The following is a 25,897-nucleotide window of genomic DNA, read 5'->3' as shown; positions in this document are numbered from 1 at the left end:
CCACGCACCCAGAAGGAAGATGGGTGAAGATGGATTCCTGTCAGCGGTGACTGCTTGCTGCAGGAAGGGCTTTGTTCTAAGGTAAGTTTCTAAGGTAAGTTTCACACAAATGCATACTAGCATATTATAACTTTGCCTTGCAGAGTAAAAAAAAAAATCACTGGTGGTTTACTACCGCTTTAAAGAAGGGTTTTTTCACTTTTGATGGTGGTGGACCATTTCTTCAGTTTTCACGCAGAATAATAATTCACTAGGACATTCATATTATTTTATGAATTGATTTATTTTGCACATAGATTGATACATTTATGTAATTTGTATATAAGTGGCGATACATATTTTTTATATTGTTTTTCATGTTTAATGGGTTTGCTATACTACCTTTAACTGAAATCTGCCACACAATTCTTATATTTTCCATAGTGTGGGTTTCTTTACACATGCTATCTCACTTGTTCAGCAGTATGGTGATGTTATAATACTAGTATATAAGAAGAAAACAAAGGAAGAGGGTGTGCCAGCCTAGTTCATAACTGTATACCTCTTTAATAAATATTTAAAAATAAATACATTATACTCACAAAAGGAGAAATATCACAGGCATTAAAAACAACACTTCCTCCCTGAGGAAGTAGGCATGTCCCGGAAAAAAGCATCAACTGCACCCTACCCAATATTTAAAAATAAATAAGGCATCAGCTGCACCCTACCCAATATTTAAAAATAAATACATTATACTCACAAAAGGAGAAATATCACAGGCATTAAAAACAATGCTTCACCCCTGAGGAAGGCAGCATGTCCCTCAAATTCATCAGCTGCACCCTACCCAATGGTTGTGGGTCTGGTGGAGATACGCTTTTAATGCCTGTGATTTTTCTCCTTTTGTGAGTGTAATGTACTTATTTTGAAATATTTATTAAAGCGGTATAAAGCAATGCACTAGGCTGGCGCTTCTTTTTTCTTTGTTTGCTTCTAGTTCTGTTTTTTCTCCAAACTGAAGAGGGCAACAGGGCTCCAGTACATACATTGGTGGTCCAGTTGGCTTAAAACCTACAGTGGTCCATTTGGGTTGTCTAAGGTTGAAGACATGTCCATGTGGATTCCATGAAGATTGGACTGCCTGGAAGATTATTTCACCTGTAGCTCTGACTTTTATCCAACTAGTATATTATATATAAGAGCTTAGACCCAGCAACCTAGGCATGTATGTGTTTTTGCTGGCAGAAGAAATACAAAGGAAATGACCTTATAGTCCATGCTATTTGATTTGGCACACGTAATGTTGGTGAATTTATTTCAGCACCATGGACAGCAGATTCAGACTTATATTACCATGTAGAAAAACTCCAATATCACTTTTCAAACATAGAAAAGTAGTGCTATTAAAGAGGAAGTAAACTCTCCCACTATGACGCTTCTTTTCATTTAGTCCATTAAAATAAGTAATTATCAAACTATAGCCACTGTAATCCAGCCCAAATCGCATATTACTTACTGTTTAAAGAAACTTTAAAAAAAAACTTGTTTCCAGGGGTTAGGCAGCACCATCTTAAGTATTGTTTTCTGAGTCCACAGTGGAGTGTATTTCCACCCCCTTATATTGAGAACTTCCTGTACTGTTAACCAAGCCTCCTTCTCAATCCAATGTTTATATGGCAACCCTGCTTCCCTGCTCATAGCGGACTTGTTTTATTGCATAGTATTTACTTGTGTCCAATGTTTGCCTGTTTGAGTCTTATCAGCTTCAGCTGACAAGTCTGCAGTAATGGCCAGGTTTACACTGCATGTGATGTCACATGGTCACATGGGGTGTAGGAGGAAGATCTGAGTGATTATGCAGTCTCCTGGGATATCAGTAATGTCCTGTAGGAAGTCCTGATAACAGATAGATAAGCACATAGAGAGTGTGCCGTAAATCAGGGGAGATCTGGGCATGCTCAGTGACGTCATTCTAAAGAACAAAAAAGATTACAATACTAAGCAAGTAAGGAGATATCTACAAGCAGTGTTCATTAGGGCTTTTTATGCTAATTTACATGGGACAAAGTTGTGGGGGAGAGTTTGCAACCACTTTAAAGCTGCACTTTAAACAACCAATAGTGCCATTAAAATACATATATGGGTGCTGCTTCACCCGCCAAAGGATTTGCATTTCTGTCTGTTCGGGTCTGAGATTTACAGAGTTCTGCAATGCATCCCTTTTACTTTTACAGCAAAGACAAAAAATGGGATCATCTCTCTGCTGATTGAACAGTGAAGGAGCAGCAGTTTACTATTACGTTTATACCCCTGCACACATTTAGATGCAGCACACCTAGTGCTGCCCCTCCCTATTCCAGTTTGAGTTCTGCTGTGCAGGAGATTGGAGGATGTTGATACTAAGTCAAATTCAGGTACTTACAGTTGTCGACACATTAATTAAATGTCGATACATTCATTAAATTATTTTTTTTTAATTTAAACCACAGCTGAATTATTGTGTGTGGTTTATATCTGCCTTGAAGCGTGGGATACATTTTGGAAATCAGATATTAAATGACTACATTGTAAATCAGTTCACCAAACAAGCTCATCAGGAAAAATAAATGCACCAATACTTACTGTGGTAAATGAATTATACAAATAATAAATGGCCCAGGAGATAATAACGATATAGTAAATATTTAGCCAGAAGGAGAGAACAGCAGCAGCCAGCCCCACACCTGTAGAGAAAACAAATGTGCATTGATTGAACAGAGAGACAAAGAGAGAAAGAAAGATTTTCATAATAAAATGCTAGTCACTCACATATATCACATATGAAAATGCGTTTCACCATGTAGTAAATAAAAATGGCTATTATCAGGAGCTGTGCTTGCAAATGTATTTCACACCCTTTACACGCTCAATGAATGTAAACAATTAAGGAAAAAAGTACATCCCAAAATCATAAATATCCTTTACAGTATTTAAGAACCAACTGCAAACTGATGCATATTCTATATAGTGGATTGCATATAACAATATATAAATGCAGTGCCTTGAAAAAGTATTCATACCCTTTGACATTTTCCACATTTTGTCATGTTACAACCAAAAACGTAAATGTATTTTATTGGGATTTTATGTGATAGACCAACACAAAGTGGCACATAAAGTGGAAGGAAAATGAGAAATGATTTTCAATTTTTTTTACAAATAAATATGTGAAAAGTGTGGCGTGCATTTGTATTCAGCCCCCTTTACTCTGATACCCCTAACTAAAATCTAGTGGAACCAATTGCCTTTAGAAATCACCTTATTAGTAAACAGCGTCCACCTGTGTCTAATTTAATCTCAGTATAAATACAGCTGTTCTGTGAAGACCTCAGAGGTTTGTTAGAGAACCTTAGTGAACAAACAGCATCATGAAGACCAAGGAACACATCAGACAGGTCAGGGATAAAGTCGGGGAGAAGTTTAAAGCAGGATTAGGTTATTAAAACATATTCCAAGCTTTGAACATCACTCGGAGCACTGTTCAATTCATTGTCAACAAAATAAAAAGAGTATGGCACAACTGCAAACCTACCAAGACATAACCGTCCACTTAAACTGACAGGCCGGGCAAGGAGAACATTAATCAGAATAGCAGCCAAGAGGCCCATGGTAACTCTGGAGGAGCTGCAGAGATCCACAGCTCAGGTGGGAGAATCTGTCCACAGGATAACTATTAGTCGTGCACTCCACAAATCTGGCCTTTATTGAAGAGTGGCAAGAAGAAAGCCATAAGAAATCCCCTTTGCAGTTTTTGCGAGAAGCCATGTGAGGGATACAACAAACATGTGGAAGAAGGTGCTCTGGTCAGATGAGACCAAAATTGAACTTTTTGGCCTAAAAGCAAAATGCTATAGGGGTGGAAAACCAACACTGCACATCACCTTAAACACACCATCCCCACCGTGAAACATGGTGGTGGCAGCATCATGATATGGGAATGCTTTTCTTCAGCAGGGACAGGAAAGCTGGTCAGAGTTGATGGGGAGATGGATGGAGCCAAATACAGGGCAATCTTAGAAGAAAACCTGTTAGAGTCTGCAAAAGACTTGAGACTGGGGCGGAGGTTCACCTTCCAGCAGTACAACCAGTGGGGGCCTGTCCATAGGGGGCGGGGGGTCAGGGCGCTGGATACAGAGGTGCTATGGGATGCATTATGTCATTACAATCATGTGATTGCGGGCAAACAAATCTATAAGCTAGCATTTAGACTTCCATGAGTGCCAGGGTCTGCGCTCTGCACACTCCCATCTGGCATTATGTGTCGTTTGGTGGTTAGTGATTGGGTGGTGCTTTTATCGGACCCGCCAAACACTTTCAGTTTTTTGAGTGATTCATCCTGGCTGGTACGATGGAACACGAAACATGAGCAGAGGTGGCAGCTGGTGATCGGGGCATATCACTGACGAAGCTGCTAGGAGGTAAGATTAAGCAGAGTGCACTTGTGTTGTGCTCTCAGACCTGCAGTGTGATCACAGCAGCTGTCTGTGTAGTGGATCTGGGGAGGAGGAGGGGGGAGTGCAGAGGCAGTGAAGGGTTGAGAAGCTTTTAGCGCATTCCCAGGACAGTACATCTGGATTGAGCTGCTAGTGTTAAATGTGTGGCAGGTAGGGGGAGGGGCAGCTCGGCACACAGTGGGAAATGTTATGCTAGTTGTTCGGGCTGTCCTCTCCTCTCCTCTCATCCAGCTACATTTACTCCCAGTCTGAGAGCAGAGATTAGAGTGTCTGCCTGGCAGCGGGGAACTAATCATACTGGATGGCATGGTGACATTGTGCTGGGAAGACAGGAGATGACAGCAGGAGGGGAAGACAGGCTTTCTTCACTGTACACTAATCTGTGCTGGATCAGAACACTGACAGGCAGATCTACCATCTCCTGATCATTAAATATCTCCTTCCTTGCTGCATCCATCCATCCACCCATCCACCGGCCCATCCATCCACCCATTCATACATCCACCCACCCATCCACCCATCTATCCACCCACCCATCCATCCACCCATCCATCCACCCACCCATCCATCCACCCATCCATCCATCCATCCACCCATTCATTCATCCATCCACCCACCCATCCATCTATCCACACATCCATTTATCCATCCATCCACCCACCCACCCACCCACCCATCCATCCATCCACCCACCCACCCACCCATCCATCCATCCACCCATCCATCCATCCACCCACTCACCCATCTATCCACCCACCTATCCATCCACCCATCCATCCACCTACCTATCCATCTACCCACCCATCCACCCATCCATCCACCCAACCACCCACCCACCCATCCATCCATCCACCCACTCACCCATCTATCCACCCACCTATCCATCCACCCATCCATCCACCCATCCATCCACCTACCTACCCATCTACCCACCCATCCACCCACCCATCCATCCACCCAAACACCCACCCACCCATCCATCCATCCATCCACCTATCCATCCATCCATTCACCCACCCACCCACACACCCATCTATCCACCCACTCACCCATCTATCCACCCACCTATTCATCTACCCACCCATCCATCCATCCACCCACCCATCCACCCATCCATCCACCCATCCATCCATCCATCCACCCATCCATCCACCCATCCCCCCACCTATCCATCCATCCACCCACCCACCCACTCACCCACCTATCCATCCTTCCATCCACCTAACTATCCACCCATCCATGCACCCACCTATCCATCCATCCATCCATCCATCCATCCACCTATCCATCCATACACCCATCCACCCACCCATCCACTCACCTATCCATCCATCCACCCATCCATCCACCCATCACCCCCACCTATCCATCCACCCACCCACCCACCCATCCACCTACCTATCCACCCATCCATCCACCCACCTATCCATCCATCCATCCATCCACCCATCCTCCCACACATCCATCTCCTCACCCATCCATCTATCCACCTACTCACCTACCTGTCCATCCATTCCTGCACACCCCTTCCTGCTGGTTGTGTATATGCTGGCTATCCCTCCTCTTTCCTATATGAAAGCAATTTATTTCTTGGTATTGTCCTAAATCTGTCCATACTCTGTCCAATCCCCTTTTACAGCAGACCATACACAATACAGTTTGTGCAATCTCCTATAGATCTGCCAGTTACTATGTAGTGCAAGAGCCTGCCTTGGGGGGGGGGGGGGGTGAGTGAGGGAGCCAGGTCTGTTTTGTGCCCCCCCCTAAAATTGTGACCACCAGCCGCCACTGAGTACAATAACCCTAAACATACGACCAGAGCTACAATTAAATGGTTTGGGTCAAAGCAAATTCATGTGTTAGAATTGCCCAGTCAAAGCCCCGACCTGAATCCAATTCAGAATCTGTGGCAAGACTTGAAAATTGCTGTTCACAGACACTGTCCATCCAATCTGACAGAGCCTGAGCTATTTTGCCAAGAAGAATAAGCATAAATGTCACTGACTTTCAGCTGTAATTGCTGTGAAAGGTGGTTCTACAAAGCATTGACTCAGGGGGGCTGAATACAAATGCACATTACACTTTTCACATATTTATTGGTATAAAAATGTAAAAAACATTTATCATTTTCCTTCCACTTCACAATTATGTGCCACTTTGTGTTGATCTATCACATAAAATCCCAATAAAATACATTTACGTCTTTGGTTGTAACATTGACAAAATGTGCAAAATTTCAAGGGGCATAAATACTTTTTCAAGGTACTGTACATCACATATGAAAATGTGTTTCACCATGTAGTAAATAAAAATGGCTAATATTAGAAGCTGTACTAGGCTAGCATAAAATGTTTTTAACACCCTTTACACACTCAATGAATATAAAAAATTAAGGAAAAACCTGCAGTCCTCCGCAAATCATATATAGCCTTTGCGATATCTTAGAACCAACTACAAACTGATGCATAGTCTATATAGTGGATTGCATTTAACAATATATAAATAATTACATTATAACCCCCAGTCTGCTTCTGTGAGTAATCAATAATAATCTTTTTTATTCCAATAGGCCCACTGGGTAAACATAACAACGACCATCCAACCCAGCAGCTGTATTAATAAAACCTCATAATAAAATAAAATATAAATAAACCAGAACAAAAATGTTCCAGTTAAATATAGCACTAAGTCCATATTAATACCCTTATTTTAGCTTCTATTAGTGTACCACAAAAAAAAAAAAAAAAAAAAAAAATATATATATATATATATATATATATATTATATATTATCCAGGGCGCATATCCTTGTGTATGGTAGAGCCGAGGACAGAATTTGGTGTTTTGTTAGGACATTTAAGGGTGGGGACTTCCTGTCACTATTAAACAGAAGTGATAGGCACACATTGGAGCAACAAAAAGTCACCTAGACTATATATTGAGCCAGACTGGATGGACTGCTGTTATGTACATGGCTTTTTTGCACTAACTTGGGAATGAACCTATTTAAATCCACAGCGGCCCCTATGGGGATGAGCACTACAAGCACAAAGAAGATCTATATCAGACCAATTTTCATAACCAATTCTGTAATTCCATTTTAGAAATTATTTGGCTTCCCAATATACAGACTATGTTCTTATAATGTAGAATGTGATAAACAGAGACACACATGTTTCAGTTAAAAGGTAAGGTTTTTACAGATCCAGTCACCAAGAAAGGGCATGTGTAGATAGACTTTTATTTGAATTTGAAATTCTGCTTTCCCCCACACAAGTCAATGGGAATGAAAAAGCTTGTTGTTTTTTCTGGTTTTACACACACCGATATAAAGTTTAATTTTCAAAAAGACCTAATATAGAAGATTAGGTGACCTGAACAGCATCAACTGACTATTGGCGTATCAACATAATAAAGTGCACTGTGCAAAAATATACTTTCATATATAAAAATAAAAAGAAACTTGAGTGACATGACCAACATCAACTGTATAGTGCAATTAGAGATTCAAAACACTAGTTCATTCACATAAATTTGTGAGAAAAATTCAAGAGTATTGACAGCATCCACCAAGCGTGTAGTATTAAGGAATGGAATGGTAGTCATAAAGATGGTATCCATACTTAAAGTGGATGTAAACCCGATTTGTTTTTTCATTTAGGCTTGTAACTTGTACAATATAGGATTTCATATCATCTGTGCCCATTCTTGCCACTAAGAGTTAATCCAGCTCTGAGCAATCCTCTTATCTTTTTTCAGTGAGATAAAAAAAGGACAGACAGAGAAACACCAGTCCATTCACCCCCTCCCCCCCTGCTGCGAGTGACAGGTGATTTACATATCTCATGCACGAGACTGAGAGAGGCATTATGTGTAATTCTCATCCCCTCCTCCTTTGTTCTCCAGCTCTCCCAGGATTGGCTGCTCCACACCTCAGCATGATTGGGCATTCTGAAGTCATGTGGTGACTTTTCTGGGTTTTGACTGGATGTTAGTGATTATAGCAGAAGTTCAGTGTAAGAAATACACAGGAGAAAATTCATCTTGACAAGGGGAGTGTAGAGGTTGGTGGGGAGCCTACTGACATCGCACACCACAGAATCTGCAGTTTTTTGGGTCTTATAACAGACAGAGCACAATGGGTGGTCTTCTTCCATAAAGCACTTGGCACTATCACAACATAACAGACAGAGGGGAGACATTAGACATGTAAGGATACATGCGAGAGGCATGTATATCCTTATAGAGAACCACTATGGTAGTAGTTTAGAAAGGATGAGAGTGGGTTTACATCCACTTTAAGGGCAGTAAAGTTTTCCTCCACAGCCAAACCACTTGTTAAGTTACAGATTGCAGCAACCATAAAAAACAAAAGATCTTCACATAGTGTAAAACCGTTTGACTATGGATTTTATTTAAAAAGTAGAAAAATCCAGGATATCAAGCATCAATAAAATGTCTCCTTATTGTGATCACAAAGGCATAGGAAAATTGGTGCAATGGCATGGAAAGGACTCATCCAATCCGATGCGTTTCATCTACAAAGACTTCAACTGGGGTATATGCGCCCATTTTTCTATGCCTTTGTGATCACAATAAGGAGACATTTTATTGATGCTTGATATCCTGGATTTATGTGAGTTTTCTACTTTTTAAATAAAACCCGTAGTCAAACAGTTTTTCACTCTGTGAAGGTCTTTTGTTTTTTATGGTTGCTGCAATCTGTAACTTAACAAGTGGTTAGGCTGTGGAGGAAAACTTTGCCACCTTTACTTGTGGATACCATCTTTATGACTACCATCCTGATCCTTAATACTACACGCTTGGTTGATGGTGCCTTATGGTAATCATATTCCATCTCCTCCACTGGGTGATGGATGCACATATCGTGGTGACTCCTTAAGTCAATACTCTTGGATTTCGTCTCACAAATTATGTGAATGAACTAGCGTTTTGAATCACCAATTGGACTATATAGTTGATGTTTGTCAGGTCACCTAATCTTCTATATTTGGTTATGTACAGTATCTGACAAAAGTGAGTACACCCCTCACATCTTTGTAAATATTTTATTATATCTTTTCTTGTGACAACACTGAAGAAATGACACTTGAGTGTACAGCTTGTATAACAGTGTAAATTTTCTGTCCCCTCAAAATAACTCAACACACAGCCATTAATGTCTAAACCACTGGCAACAAAAGTGAGTACACCCCTAATTGAAAATGTCCAAATTGGGCCCAAAGTTTTTGTGTGGCCACCATTATTTTCCAGCACTGCCTTAACCCTCTTGGTCATGGAGTTCACCAGAGCTTCACAGGTTGCCACTGGAGTCATCTTCCACTCCTCCATGAAGACATCACATAGCTGTTAGAGACATGCTTGGCCAGTCCATCATCTTTACCCTCCCCTCCTTTAGCAAGGCAGTGGTCATCTTGGAGGTGTATTCGGGGTCGTTATGTTGGAATACTGCCCTGCAGCCCAGTCTCCAAAGGGAGGGAATCATGCTCTGCTTTAGTATATCATAGTACATGTTGGCATTTATGGTTCCCTCAAGGAACTTTAGCTCCCCAGTCCTGACAGCATTCATGTAGCCCCAGACCATGACTCTCCCACCACCATGCTTGACTGTAGGCAAAACACTCCTGTCTTTGTACTCCTCGCCTGGTTGACACCATCTGAACCAAATATGTTTATCTAGGTTGCATCAGACCACAGGACATGGTTCCAGTAATCCACGTCCTTAGTCTGCTTGTCTTCAGCAAACTGTTTGTGGGCTTTCTTGTGCATCATATTTAGAAGAGGCTTCCTTCTGGGATGACAACCATGCAGACCAATTCAGTGTAGTGTGCAGCAATGCTGACAGCACTCATATGTCTGTTTCCCAAAGATGACCTCTGGATATGATGCTGAGCCCTTGCACTCAACTTCTTTGGTCAACCATGGCGAGGCCTGTTCTGAGTGGAACCTGTCCTGTTAAACCCCTGTATGGTCTTGGACACCATGCTGCAGCTCACTTTCAGGGTCTTGACCATCTTCTTATAGCCTAGGCCATCTTTATGTAGAGCAACAATTCTTGATGAACTTCCAGCAATTAGTATGAGAGAGTAAGAGCGATAACACCAAATTTAACATACCTGCTCCCCATTCACACAAGAGACCTTGTAACACTAATGAGTCATGTGACACTGGGGAGGGAAAATGGCTAATTGGCCCCAATTTGGACATTTTCCCTTAGGGGTGTACTCACTTTTGTTGCCAGTGGTTTAGACATTAATGGCTGTGTGTTGAGGTATTTTGAAGGGACAGAAAATTTACACTGTTATACAAGCTGTACACTCACTACTTTACATTGTAACAAAGTGTAATTTCTTCAGTGTTGTCACAAGAAAAGATATAATAAAATATTTACAAAAATGTGACTTTTATGAGATAATGTATGGCAGTCACCAGTGGCGGCAATAAATGTGCCGATCAAATGCAGCCACTGTGCCCATCAATTGCCGCCACTGTGCTATCAAATGCAGCCACTGTGCCCATCAAATGCTCCCACTGTGACACCCCCACCCACCCCCTCGCCATGTGTCCGGCACTTACCCTGTCTTGGTGGACAGCAGGTGATGCCGGTGGGTGACGGGCAGCAAGCAGTGTCCTCCATGCTCCTTGATGCCTTCTCCCATCCTCTCCTATGATTGGACGCCTGACATCCAATCACAGAGCTTGTCGTTTCAGCCAATCAGATGACGGGTAACAGACCTGAGCACCTGATTGGCGGAGAGGCGGTTCAGTGTCAGGAAAGCTATTATTTATTTGCTTTTCTAACATACCTGGGAGAACTGCGAACGCCAAGCATGGTGCTCACGGGTCACCTTTTTTTATGTCTATTAGATCCTATGGCTCTAATCAGATGCTTCAAAAACACCCTCCGCTGCTTTAATTCAGGTGCTGAAAAGGGGCAGGGCAAATGAAGGGGCAGGGCAAATGAAGGGGCAGGGCGACTGAATAGGGGGTGGCAGCAGGGCCATAGATAGATTCATGCAATGCATTGATCTATCTATTGATGATAGAGGGGGTGGCTGGAGAGAGGGGGTGGCCTTGTGGATGCACTGCCAGTGACAGTCACATGTTTGCAGAGTGCATTTTATTATGTTGATATGTTAATATTCACTTTTTATATTTAGCGCTGCACATTTTTATTTCATGTATTCACGCAATTTTCTTAGATTGCAGTGCTGGTTGCTACTGTCTTATTAATATACTGCAGTGATTTTATTTATAACATTTCTCTAATTTCTCTAATTTTCATAAAGGTTTACTGCATCTGCCACCTACACTCTCACTGCCTTACGTGTCCAGGTATGTTGTATTTTCATATTTTGCCAACCAATTTTTCCAGAAGGGATTCCTTCCTTAGGTTAGGACATTAATATCACACATTTTTACAAATTAATAAATTCTTTGTGACATGTTATACATATTTGTACATACATTTCAACATTACACACACAAAAAACATGAATGATATGCAACTATGTAACATATATTGTGAAATCATAATAGAAGACATGGTCCCAATAAATACCGTATATACTCGAGTATAGGCCGACCCGAATATAAGCCGAGGCCCCCAATTTACCCCCAAAAAAACTGGCAAACTTATTGACTCGTGTATAAGCCGAGGGTGAGACATGCCTGTCCATCCCTGTGTGTGTGTCCGTCCATCCCTGTGTGTCCGTCCATCCCTGTGTGTCCGTCCATCCCTGTGTGTCCGTCCATCCCTGTGTGTCCGTCCATCCATCCCTGTGTGTGTGTGTGTCCATCCATCCATCCATCCCTGTGTGTGTGTGTCTCCATCCATCCATCCATCCATCCCTGTGTGTGTGTGTCTCCATCCATCCATCCATCCATCCCTGTGTGTGTGTGTCTCCATCCATCCATCCATCCATCCCTGTGTGTGTCTCCATCCATGTGTGTGTGTGTGTGTGTGTGTGTGTGTGTGTGTGTGTGTGTGTGTGTGTGTGTGTGTGTGTGTGTGTGTGTGTGTCCAGCCTACCTTTGTCCCGAGCCTCCGTCCCGTGCCGTGCCTTGCCTCCTTGCATCCGTCCCGTGTCGTGCCTTGCCTTGCCCCCGTCCCGTCCCGTCCCGTGCCGTGCCGTCCCGTGCCCTCTTCGTCGGCGGCCATTGTAAAGTTCAAAAGCTGCGCCGCCGCCTTCGCCTGTGATAGGCGGAACACTGAATTTCCCAGCAGCCTGTGTTCCGCCTATCACAGACGTCGTATCATCCTCGTCCGTAGTACGAGGATGATACGATGTCCGTGATAGGCGGAACACAGGCTGCTGGGAAATTCAGTGTTCCGCCTATCACAGGCGAAGGCGGAGCCGGAGGCGCGGCTTTTGAATAGAATGGCCGCTGTCTGTCTGCTCGACACGCTGATCGAGCGGGCAGACAGCGATGACTCGAGTATAAGCCGAGGGGGGCACTTTCAGCCTCAAAAAAGAGGCTGAAAATCTCGGCTTATACTCGAGTATATACGGTAAGTAAAACAGTTCCTCACGTACCTTTAAACATTGGCGCGAGTCTCCATACTCCAAGACCGCCAATAGATGTGTATTGTCCCAGAGAACACTCCAGTAAAAACAAGGGAACTCCAGCGAATATAAGGGTTAAGAAATATGGTATAAGAAATGCTCCTAAAAGGAAAAAAACAATAGTCAATTTTCTTAATGTAAGAGTGTAACTTTGTATAATGTACAGTCTCCAGACATTCCAAACTAAAATAAACTATTAAGCCAAATTGAGGGGATATATATATTCTTACACCACTGAGGACCACAAAGCACAGTGGTGTAGTGGTTAGCACTCTCACCTAGCAATAAGAAGGGTCGCTGGTTCAAATCCCAACCACAACTCTACCTGCCTGGAGTTTGCATGTTCTCCCTGTGCCTGCGTGGGTTTCCGCCGGGTACTCCGGTTTCCTCCCACAAACCAAAGATATGCAGGTAGGTTAATTGGCTTCTGTCCAAAATTGGCCCTAGTATGAATGGGGACCGTGGATTGTGGGCTCCTTGAGGGTAGGGACAAATGTGAGTGTGTAATGTACAGGGATAGGGACAATTGTAGACACTCAGGTTGAACTGGATGGACTGGTGTCTTTATTCAACCTTACTAACTATGAAACTATGAAGAAGGAGAGAAAGGGGCCACGTATGGTACAAAAACATGATTTTAACCACTTACTGTCCAAGGTATTTTTTTTTACTTTTCACGCAATGTTAAAATCAGCTTTTTTTGCTAGAAAATTACCTAGAACTTATATATCTCCTGAGGGCATAAACACTGAAGAACAAAATGGTGGTAGTTAAAATTCCTTATGCCACACAATATTTGTGCAGACATTTATCAAATGCAAATTTTCAGGAAAAAATACACTAAAAATGTATTTGCATGAGCGTGAAACGTGTAGTCAGGGCAACCGTACTGCTTGCAAGTCATGCTGGTTCCCGAGCACACGCAGGTTCCCCAGCCCATTCGGCTGCCTTCAGCATTGGACGCCACCCACATGAGCCAACCCAGTCTGACCTCAGCTCCCACACCGTGGCTTCCCCATTTGGACCAGTACAGCTCTGTCTGTCCTACAAGAGCAGCCACACTCTTGCCAGTATACCACCAGATCCCTGTCAGTACACCAGCTGGCTCTGCAAACTGACAGGTGGGATATGGTGCCCCACCCCTCCACAGCTTGTGGCCTACCCCCGGACTGAGCCTTCGAGTCCAGGCCACCCAACGGATCCTTTGTCTGGCCAAGTGCAGCAGGGAGATTGGCCCCTCCCCACTGCCAGGCTTACTCCATCTGTGGATGCCGTCAGCTCCCCGTGGCTATGGGAACTCCAGCCGTACCATAAGCTGCTTTTAATACATAAAAAATTTCCCTCATCCACATCATTATTACATTGTCTCTGGATGTTGGCTTTCCTATGTGCATGTCTTATTAAACTTTTCATGCTGTTTTATGCTGCTTCTAAACCCATTGAGCGCTGACAACCTTGGTTTTGTTTTAGTACTGTAAAGTGGTTGGACAGCTGTAGAGCCACCTAGTTCACTTTTACTAGAGAGCTGATCACCATAAAAATCAATACCAGCAGCCATGATCTTGGTATAACAACTTGCTGACAGGACGTATATATAATATATATGTATGGCAGTCAGCAAGTGGTTAACATGTCGGATTTAACCTACCTGCCTGGTTTATGTTCTCAGGTATTCATTGTGCTTGTGTTGATTTCCTCCCAATTCTACAATCAAACTAGAGTAAATTGTTTCTGTCTTCTTGGGTACTGGTATAACTGTAATAGGCACATACAATATTAAGCTCTTAAACAATCGTAAAAATTTAAATAAAGCAGCTCTCTGTAAAAAAGAACCTCTGCTGTTGCCCATATAACTGAGCACCAGTTTGTTTCAAAATAATCATCCCCCAAAATTTGCTAGGAAACCAACGCTTCCTGGAAAAATTGGTCAACTACCTCAAGTACATACCTACTTCAGGTACATACCTACTATCTACATTCCTACATTCTTGGATACATCACCAGAGGGATCATCAGCAGGAGGAAGGACGTCATGATTCCTCTATATAGATCTTTAGTGAGATCTCATTTAGAAATATTATGCCAAGTTTTGGAGACCCCAGTAACAAAAAGATATTAATAAGATGGAACAAATCCAGAGACGGGTAACAAAAATGTTGAAAGATCTGGGGGATAAAACATATAGAGAGCGACTTCAGAAACTTAAAGAAGAAGTAAACCTTCCTGTATTATTTGTACCTATAGGTAAGCCTAGAATAAGGCTTACCTATAGGTACTGTGAATGTTACCTAAACATGCACTGTTTAGGAGATATTTACTGTATACTGTGCCGATGATGTCATCGGTGCATGTGCTCTGAAGGAATGGCCATCTATGCCATTTTTCCAGAAGCCTGTGCTGTGACCGGCGGATCTCATTCTCATGAGTTTGAGTGATGTCACGCGGCTCCGGCCAGTCACACAGCCGGAGTCCGCAGCCCCGGAAGGAAGACGGGCAAAGATTGATTTGACCTTCAGCAGGGATGCGGCCTTTGTTTGGAGGTAAGTGTCACATAATGTGCTAGTATACGATGCATACCATCACATTATGCATTATGCATTTACTTTGCAGGGTTTACTTTCTCTTTAATATGTACAGTCTGGAGGAGCGAAAGAAAAGAGGAGACATGACTGAAACCTTTAAATACATCCAGGGGGTGAATAAGGCTCAGGAAGGAAGTTTTTTCAATATGAAACCAAAATCAAGAACACAGGGACATGACCTGAAACTCACTGGAGGGAAGTTCAAAACTAACCTTAGAAAGTATTATTTTACTGAAAGGGTAGTTGTTGCTTGGAATGAACTTCCAGCAGAGGTAGTGGGTCAGTTAACAGTAAGTGGCTTCAAACATGCTTGGGATAAACATAGATCTATACTCAGACAAAAAAGTAAAAAAAAAAAATACACAAGAATAGTATAGTATACAAATATGTGTTTAGAAGTAAGTATAACACCTGTATATAAAACCCTTAGTTATAGTGATATTCTGCATTAACTAAAAAAAAAAAATGGGTGGTGGAGACATATGCCAGAGTTCTATCCTTGGGGTATAAGTCTTTTTAAGTTGCAAATAATAAACATATATACTATTGTGAAGATTACATTAAGATTAAAGAGTGGAAAAGGGTACAAGCTCACCTCAAAATATGATGTAGGTGACTAACTCCATATGTTTGTCATTTACCACTATACTGCAACTTAGCTAGTTCAGTGTATGTATCATTTAACCATATTGGACGGTATGAAGTAAAACCAATAGCATTCAGCAGCTGCTTAGCTTTTTCCCAAATTCTATGCATTAATCTGCATATAAGAAAATATTTGTTAAATCTACTCAAAGATAGAGACCCCAATCCGCCTTTAAAGTTTTAGTTTTTCTGAAGTATAATATTAACGCAAGAGTAGGGTTCACAGGTTGGAATGGTTGATAGATATTGATGGAGGTAAAAACATTTTTCTAACCATGTGTTATAACTGAGCTGTCCTATGATATAACCACGGATTTGGAAGAGTAACTCCCCACCATCTTTAGGATGCTGCAGATCTTAATCCTAGCCACTTTAGCCATCACAATAAGAAGTGAAATATAGTGTAAATTACCCCAAATCTTCAGAGAAATGACAACTGGCGTATTAAAAATAAAGTAAAAGTAAAGTAATGGGGGGAGGGGGGGCATGGCCTGACGCAGCATGGAGTAGGACGTGTGTGCCCTGAGCTCCATGCATTACTCCTGAAGTAACTTATCCTGCACTCCGCAAACTCCTGCATTCGCCTGGGAAATCTGCCTAGGGACCCTCAGCATACCCTGCCTTGGCTCCACAAGCTTCTAGCCACACGGCAGCCTGGACGGAGCATCGCTCTCCCCTTATTTAGGAAAGTGGCCATCTTGGTTCACACGATCTTCTGGCCAGCTCTGTATCCTGGCCCTGCTGCCTCCTGGATCGCCACACACAAGGTGCTGTTAGATGCCTAACTCGTTCCCCACTCCATACAGAGTGTCATTGCTGAGCTCAGGCCTGCAGATGATCCCTAGGCCCCAATCCAGGAACAGCGGCCATCTTGCTACACCTCATTGGGCCTCCCTATCACTCTACAGCCAGAGTCTGACCCCACATTGTTATCGAAGCACCCTGGCCTGTCAGAGAACTATCCCTGGCTTGGGGTTCAGCGAGAATCCAGCTCCATCAGAGGTGAGTAGTAGTCGGGGCCCTATCCCTCCTGCCATACCCGGTGGCCATTTTACTACAGCCTTCTTCAGTGCCCATACCCAGTCCCGGCCTACATACTCCCTTGAGGCACAGCTCACCCCCAATACCATCACCAGCATCACCCAGCTTCTTACAACTGCCTCCACTATATACCAGCCATGGCTCAGACGAAATCGACAAACGAGATGTGGCTGCCAAACTGGACAAATATTGCAGAAATTAGAAAGATAACTTGGAGGATGGTGGCAGAACCACTTCGGAGGGGCGAGAGATGGCAGGATCAGATACGGACAAGGTATTCAGTCTAAGATCAATCAACTCCTTGCAAAACAGGATGACATGGAGAACAGGCTCAGTAGGTGCAACCTTCACTTCATTGGTCTGCCAGAAGGGACAGAGGGGAAATATCCAACCACATTCCTAGAACAATTGCTCATCACAATGTATGGCAAAGAGGCCATCTCAGCTACATTTGCTGTTGAAAGAGCACACCGCATGCCTGCTAGACAGCAGCCACAGGGTGCCCCTCCACGCACGTTTATTGGCAAACTGCTAAATTACAAAGATCACAATGCAGCCCTATGTATGGCATGAGTGAAAGGCAATATACCCACTGGCAAAGTCAAGGTGAACATTTTCCCTGATTTTTCCACTGAAGTACAAAAATGCAGACAAAGTTTTACTGAAGCCAAAAAGACGCCTAAGCATTAAAAACCTTAAATAAATGCTGTTCCCTGCACACCTTTACGTGGAAGATGATGACCGCGCCATTTTCTTTGAAACTCCTGAAGACACTACCGCTGCGGGCTGGAGAGCTGAGAAACCAACATGAAAGCGCATGATTAACCTACAATACACAGCATAAAGCAGTACACTGCAACCAGGGATCACAAGCCTCTTTTCTCTGCACTTTTCCCAGGTACTGTAGACTTCATACCGGGCCTCGATTTCAATTTCACTTTTTCCCTATTTGCTGTCCACACTAATCCCCCCCCCCCCCGTTTTCTTCTTCCCCCCTTACCATCTACCCCTGAGATGAAAAGACCCTATCCTTCATATACATTACCTGAAACAATACAATATTCGGAGACCAACACGTCCAACCCTTAAGGATGCTCTAAACTAACACCACCCTGTCCGAACACTTGCAAGTGCACCCAAAAACTATGACTTGACAGCACAACATTTAGGCCAAGGCTGCAAGCAAATTAAACATCCCCTTTTACAAATGGCGGACTACAACTAGGAGTCACAGAAGTCTTACAATATGCAAGACTTACTCAGCGAAGTTTCACCCCCTTACACTTCCAGAGAGACCTGGACCACTGATATAGTACTCAGGGCCCATATTCAGGCTATCTCTATGTTATTGTTTTACTTGAATTAAGTGCCTGACCCACTTCACATTCAGTTCATGTTTTGTTATGGGAATATGCCCACACCAGTTGGGGTCCGGGTCTGGGCCAGTGTTGGGCTGGATGGGAGGAAGGGTGGATTGTTATATCAAAAGTCCAATGCAACCAATACAAATGCTATCATTTTCAGAATGCAATGTTCAGTCTATTTCTCCATGCTATTTGGAAGACTTGCCTACATGTATGGGGTAATGACCTCCTCTTGTGTGACACTATGGTACTACATGACTAAACTCCTCTGTTATTTACATTACACTATACCAGTGATGGTGAATCTTGGCACCCCAGATGTTTTGGAACTACATTTCCCATGATGCTCAACTACACTGCAGCGTGCAGGAGCATCATGGGAAATGTAGTTCCAAAACATCTGAGGTGCCAAGGTTCGCCATCACTGCACTATACCATTGCCTCTCTGAAATTCTTAACTTCTAACGTCAGAGGATTGCGAGACAAAGTTAAACGCACAGCAGTCCTATCCTACTTTAAAAAACAGAGAGCAGATGTTATAGTCCTTGTTGAGATGCATATAGATGGCCGTTTACAGCTTGCCCTTAAATGCCCCTGGATTGGCTGGGCATATCATTTAGTCTATACCACACATGCAAGAGGGGTGTCATTGCTCATAACCAAGTCCCTGCACTTCGAATTGTGTGACCTGAGCTCAGACCCCCATGTTTTTATTCATGCTAAAATATATGGTGAACAGTTTCTACTAATGGCTTATTGTATAACACCTCCATTTTCCATGAAAGTATTAAAAGAGAGACTCAACTTTGTAGCTCAGCACCCGACGATACCTGTCATATGGCTGGGAAACTCCAATACCACCTTAAACCCTGACCTAGACAGAGCACAACAGCCTCCTTCGACTCCTAGACCTTCTACATCCACCAGATTTGCCAGATTGATATCATCCTTCATCCTTACGTCTGACTGACTCATGGAGGACTAAACACCCAAATGCCAGGGCATACTCATGCTTCTCTTCCACTCATAACACCATGTCCTGCATAGACTTTATCCTCATGTCACAGACACTAGTGCCTTGCCTACTAGATTCTAGTAGTCTTCTGCCCTAGACTCTTTTCGGATCATAGTCCGTACTGGATAACTTTAACTGTATAGTTAAACCATCTAGGACATGGAGATTGAACCCTTTCTGGCTCTCATTATTACCAGTTGATGGTTGGATGGATGATGAATCAAAAATATACTTCCAGGAAAGCGCTCACTGTACCTAATTTGCAAATATATGGGACTCATTCAAACTCCATGTAAGGGCCACATTGATATCTCGAATAAATAGACTTAAAACAACCACAGCTGAAAAGGCTGATAAAGTGCTGTACGAGCTCTCCCTTGCAGATTGTCAGTATGAGACTGACCCAACTCTTGATAAAGCATCCCACCTAAATCTACAATCTAGAGTAGTTATCCAGCTGAAATATGAGATATCTAGAAGAAAGCTATTCTTTTCTAGACAGAAACTCTTTGAACATGGAGAGAGAGCGAGAAAGCTTTTAGCATACATGGCTCACAGGGAGGACAGACCCGCAGTAATGATATCCCTGCGGAACCCATCAGGTGAGATGGTAACTGAACCTGCAGCAGAAACCGCAATGTTTTACAAGTTTTTTTAGCTCCCTCTACACCACTACTACATCCAGTAATCTAACACCCATTGACCGCTTCTTATTCCGCGTACACACGACCGGACTTTCCAGCAGACTAGGTCCAATGGTTTTCCCGACTGACTTTTTAATGGAGTTTCCGACGGACTTCTGAACGAATGGACTAAGTCCATTTAAAAGTCCATTCATTTTGAACGTGATGACGTAAAACGGGACTAAAAAAGGAAGTTCAATAGCAAGTAGCCAAAGTAAAGCAATTGAGGTATAAGAATTATTTTACTTAGGTTAACCCAACCAATTAAAGACAAACATAACATATTCCAAAGCTTAATTTTGTCTCTAAAATGGGAGAGGTGGAGTAGTACATTTAATTGGCAATAATCATAAGGATTCACAGTAATGCCCTGCACACACAGACGGACTTTCCGACGGAAAATGTGCGATCGGATCATGTTGTCGGAAAATCCGATCGTGTATGGGCTCCATTTGACTTTTTCTGTTGGAATTTGCGACACATAAAGTTTGAGAACTGGATCTAAAATTTTCCGACAACAAAATCCAATTGTTTAAATTCTGATCGTGTGTAGACAATTCCAATGGACAAAGTGCCACGCATGCTCAGAATAAATTATGAGACAAAAGCTATTGGCTACTATAAGTATGTGTTATACGACACCTCGTTCTGAACGATCAGATTTTTCGACAACTTTTTTATGACCGTGTGTATGCAAGACAAGTTAGAGCCAAAATCTGTAGGAAAAAATCCGATGGATTTTGTCGCCGGAATTTCCGACCGTGTGTACAGGGCTTAACAGTTTTACTAAGATATTTAAAAGATAACAAGAAGAGGAAATAGTGGCTCCACAATATCATCTAAAGGGAAAAGAGCAGACTTAGACCAATTTACGGTTAAACTCTAATATTTCCCAAACTGGTATATTGTTTCCGTTACTTCTCTTAACGACGGTCCTGTGTCGCCCAAAAGCAAAAGCATATAGTCAGCATAAAGCATCATTTTTTTCCTGGATGGGGCCATGGAAAAAAACAACTATTCCCTTGTAAGACCTGATTAGAGCCACCAAAGGTTCAACTGTGAGAGCAAATAGTAATTTGGAGAGAGGGAAACCCTAGTGTTTAAACATTTAAAACAAGCTATCAGCTGCATTGGCATTGCAATAGTAAGCTTATTTCATTTTTTTTCAGTGAATTTCTAAGTGAGAGCAATAATTCTAGGACCATCATTTCAGGTTAACTTTAACCTGATGAGCTGTAAAAGCATTTAACAATTTAAGGACCAGCTACTGAATATATACTGTGGAAGGGCGGCTCTATTGCGCAAAACAATGTACCTGTACTGCACGGAGGAGGAGGCAATGTGCATGTGCAGTGGACCTGATGTCTGCCGGCCACCCGCGATCACTTCACAGAGAGGCACAACAGGGCAAACAAGGCAGATCCCTGTTCTGACAGGGGAAAACATGGAGATCGTCTGTTCCTAGTAATCAGGAACAGCGATCTCTGTGTTCTTCCTGTCAGTACTTCCCCCACACAGTTAGAAATCACTCCCTAGGAGCACACTTAACCTTTGATCGCCCCTGATGTTAACCCCTGTCCTGCCTGTGTCATTTATACAGTGATCAGTGCATTTTTTTTACCACTGATCACTGTATTGGTGTCACTGGTTCCCAGAAAGTATCACTTAGTATCAGATTTGTCTGCTGCAATGTCGCAGTCCCGCTAAAAATCACTGATTGCTGCTATTACCAGTAAAAAAAATCCTGTAAATCGATGCCGTAGTTTGTAGGCACTATAACTTTTGCACAAACCAATCAATATACGCTTATTGGGATTTTTTTACCAAAAATATGTAGCAGAATACATATCGGCCTAAACTGATGAAGAAATTAGATTTTGGACATTTTTCTCTTGGATATGTATTATAGCAGAAAGTAAAAAATATTGTGTTTTTTTTTTCAAAAACGCCCATCTTCTTTTGTTTATAGCGCAAAAAATAAAAACCACAGAGGTGATCAAATAAAACCAAAAGAAAGCTCTATGTGTGGGAAAAAAGTACATCAATTTTATTTGAGTACAGTGTTGCACGTCCACACAATTGTCAGTTAAAATAACGCAGTGCTGATCAGTGCTGCTGAACAGTTCCATCTATCAGTGCTGCCCATCAGTGCCTATCAGTGCCACCCATCAGAGCAGCAGCACAGCGGATTATTCTGCCTGATCTCAAAAATTAGAAAGTAGTCCCCTCTCTGTCCAGCCCCCGGAACTAATGGAGCCAGGAAAACACAGTCCATGGGATTAGTGCACATTTGTCCCCCTGGGTCTCCTGCAGAACTGATGGGGCCTGGTACCAGAGGGTTAGTTCAACTTCTATCCCCCTATCAGTGGCCCTGTTGATGAGCACTCCACCCACCTTGCTTTCCACTGTCAACTGACTGTAGTGCAGAGGGCACGTGGAGAAAATGCACGGCAGAGCTGTAAATGGATGCTACAGGTCTAATGTTACATGATCAAATAGGTTCGCAACTCTCCATACCTTGAAAAAGCAGGAAGATGGAGAAAGGCCCTGGAAGACCACAAACCTATGCTGAAACTGCTGTCTACTGTTGTGAGTACAAAACCATGCAAAGGAGAAATATTGGTATCTTGGTTAAAAGCATTAAAACTGGGTCCTACAGGAAACTGTTTTTAGCCCATGAAGGGGACGAGGTATAAAAATGACAATAATAGTTTTTTTCCACACTAGTCAAATAAAATAGACATTATTTGTGCAATAAATATGAAGTCTTTTTTTCTTTACTACAAATGTGTCTTGGTTGAGGTACTAGCAGATTTAAATACAGTAACAAACTGAATCTGAGTTCCAGATAATACTTTATATTCAGTTACAGCAGACTGTTTATTTTCTTTTGGAATAAAGGTTTTACATAAATAAATAAAAACTTATTTATTTAACCCCTTCCTGCCGACAGTACGCATATATGCGTCCTCACTGGACGGGGCTTTTTTCTGTGTCTCAAAAGTGAGTACATCCCTCCCAATTTTTTAAATATTTTATTATATCTTTTCATGTGACAACACTGAAGAAATAAGAAGTAGTGAGTGTACAGGTTATATAACAGTGTACATTTTCTGTCCCCTCAAAATAACTCAACACACAGCCATTAATGTCTAAACCACTGGCAACAAAAGTGAGTACACCCCTAAGTAAAAATGTCCAAATTGGGCGTAATTAGCGATTTCCCCTCCCCAGTGTCATTTAACTCATTAGTGTTACAAGGTTTCAGGTGTGAATGGGGAGCAGGTGTGTTAAATTTGGTGTTATTGTTCTCACTCTCTCATACTGGTCCCTGGAAGTTCAACATGGGAACTCTCTGAGGATCTGAAAAAAGAATTATTGCTCTACATAAAGATGGTCTAGCCTATAAAAAGATTGCTAAGACCCTGAAGCTGCAGCATGGTGGCCAAGACCAAACATCGGTTTAACAGGACAGATTCCACTCAGGACAGGCCTCGCCATGGTCGACCAAAGACGTTAAGTGCACATGTTCAGCATCATATCCAGAGGTTTTCTTTGGGAAATAGATGTGTGAATTCTGCCAGCATTTCTGCAGAGGTTGAAGGGGTAGGGGGTCAGCCTGTCCATGCTCAGACCATACACCACACACTGCATTGAATTGGTCTGCATGGCTGTCGTCCCAGAAGGAAGCCTCTTCTAAAGATAATGCACAAGAAAGCCAGCAAAATGTTTACTGAAGACAAGCAGACTAAGGACATGGATTACTGGAACCATGTCCTGTGGTCTGATGAGACCAAGATAAACTTGTTTGGTTCAGATGGTGTCAAGCATGTGTGGCTGCAACCTGGTGAGGAGTATAAAGACAAGTGTGTCTTGACTACACTCAAACATTTAGGGAGTGTCATGGTCTGGGGCTGCACGAGTGCTGCCGCCACTGGGGAGCTACAGTTTATTGAGGGAACCATGAATGCGAACATGTATTGTGACATACTGAAGTAGAGCATGATTCCCACCCATCAGAGACTGGCTGCAGGGCAGTATTCCAACATGATAATGACCCCAAACACACCCCCAAGACGCCTTGCTAAAGAAGCTGAGGGTAAAGGTGATGGACTGGCCAAGCATGTCTCCAGACCTAAACCCTATTGAGCATCTGTGGGGCATCCTCAAACGGAAGGTGGAGGAGCTCAAGGTCTCTAACATCCACCAGCTCCGTGATGTTGTCATGGAGGAGTGGAAAATGACTCCAGTGGCAACCTGTGAAGCTCTGGTGAATTCCATGCCCAAGAGGGTTAAGGCAGTACTGGAAAATAATAATGGCTACACAAAATATTGACACTTTGGGCCCAATTTGGACATTTTCACTTAGGGGTGTACTCACTTTTGTTGCCAGTGGTTTAGACATTAATGGCTGTGTGTTGAGTTATTTTGAGGGGACAGCAAATTTACACTGTTATACAAGCTGTACACTCACTACTTTACATTGTAGAAAAGTGTAATTACATGAACAGATATAATAAAATATTTACAAAACTGTGAGAGGTGTATTCATTTTTGTGAGATACTGTATATGCGTATCTGTCATTGTGCTGGGAGATCACCACACAGCTCGCACCCAACACAGAAATTGGGGTCTCAGCATGAGCCCCTTGTCCCATACTAAATCCTGGTTCTGGGTCACATGATTGCTGTGATAGCCTCTGATTGGCTATAACAATGATCAGTTACTCTCTCTGTGAATGGAGAGAAAAGACAAAAGGGGGTTTATGTACTAAGGCTGGAGAGTGAAAATTTAGGCTCACTTCTGAATAGAAACCAGCTTCCAGGTTTTATTTCCAAAGCTTAAAGGGGTTGTAAACCCTCATTTTTTGAAAAAATAACAATCATATCATACTTTCGTTCGTTTTGCACAGTGTGGCCCCGATCATCATCTTCTGGGGTCCCGCAACTGCGCTCGCAGCTCCTCCTCGCGTCAGTAAACCCCCTAGAAGAAGTGCTCTCCCCGGGGGGTTTCTTTGCTGGTGTGCTCCTGAGTCTAGCATTTGGGTCCATAGAAACAGAATGCCGGACTCGGCCCCACCCCAGCACTGCATCATTAGACTTGATTGAAAGCAGCGGGAGCCAATGGCTGCACTGCTATTACTCTATCCAATCAAGAGCCGACAACCCTGGGCAGAGAGGGTGAGCAGATCTCTGCCGAAGGAACAAACCGGCTCAGGTAAGTAAAACGGGTAGGGGGCTGGTCAGTGTCAGAAGTTTTTTCACCTTAATGCATAGGATGCATTTAAGGTGAAAAAACATGAGGATTTACAACTCTTTTAATTGAACAAGCTGAGGTTAGGAACTAATTGGTTTCTATGCAGATGTGAGCCTGATTTTGCACTTTCCAGGTTTAGTAAATGAACCCCGTTGCATCTCTCTCTCTCTCTCTCTCCCTCCATGCAGAGAAAGATAAACAGACAACAGTGTGTAAAAATAATAATAATGATAAAAAGAAAAGAAAAA

General features: G+C 42.7%; 1 protein-coding gene across 3 annotated transcripts in view; it reads right to left on the bottom strand.

Moving 5' to 3' along the window:
* The window catches only part of SLC6A1 (solute carrier family 6 member 1), a 280,638-nt gene that overhangs the window by 121,026 nt on the left and 133,715 nt on the right, over positions 1–25,897 (bottom strand). For all 3 annotated transcript variants that reach the window (XM_077452110.1, XM_077452109.1, XM_077452111.1), the window contains 2 exons: positions 13,033–13,164; positions 2,605–2,705 (listed from right to left, as the gene is read on the bottom strand). In XM_077452110.1, the coding sequence (XP_077308236.1) occupies positions 2,605–2,705; positions 13,033–13,164 (233 nt within the window). The remainder of the gene's footprint in view (positions 1–2,604; positions 2,706–13,032; positions 13,165–25,897) is intronic.

This window comes from Lithobates pipiens, unplaced genomic scaffold (assembly GCF_037356315.1).
Source record: "Lithobates pipiens isolate NorthernLeopardFrog02 unplaced genomic scaffold, aLitPip1_a1.2 Scaffold_23, whole genome shotgun sequence".
Lineage (NCBI taxonomy): Eukaryota > Metazoa > Chordata > Amphibia > Anura > Ranidae > Lithobates > Lithobates pipiens.
This window is presented reverse-complemented; position numbering and strand designations above follow the sequence as displayed.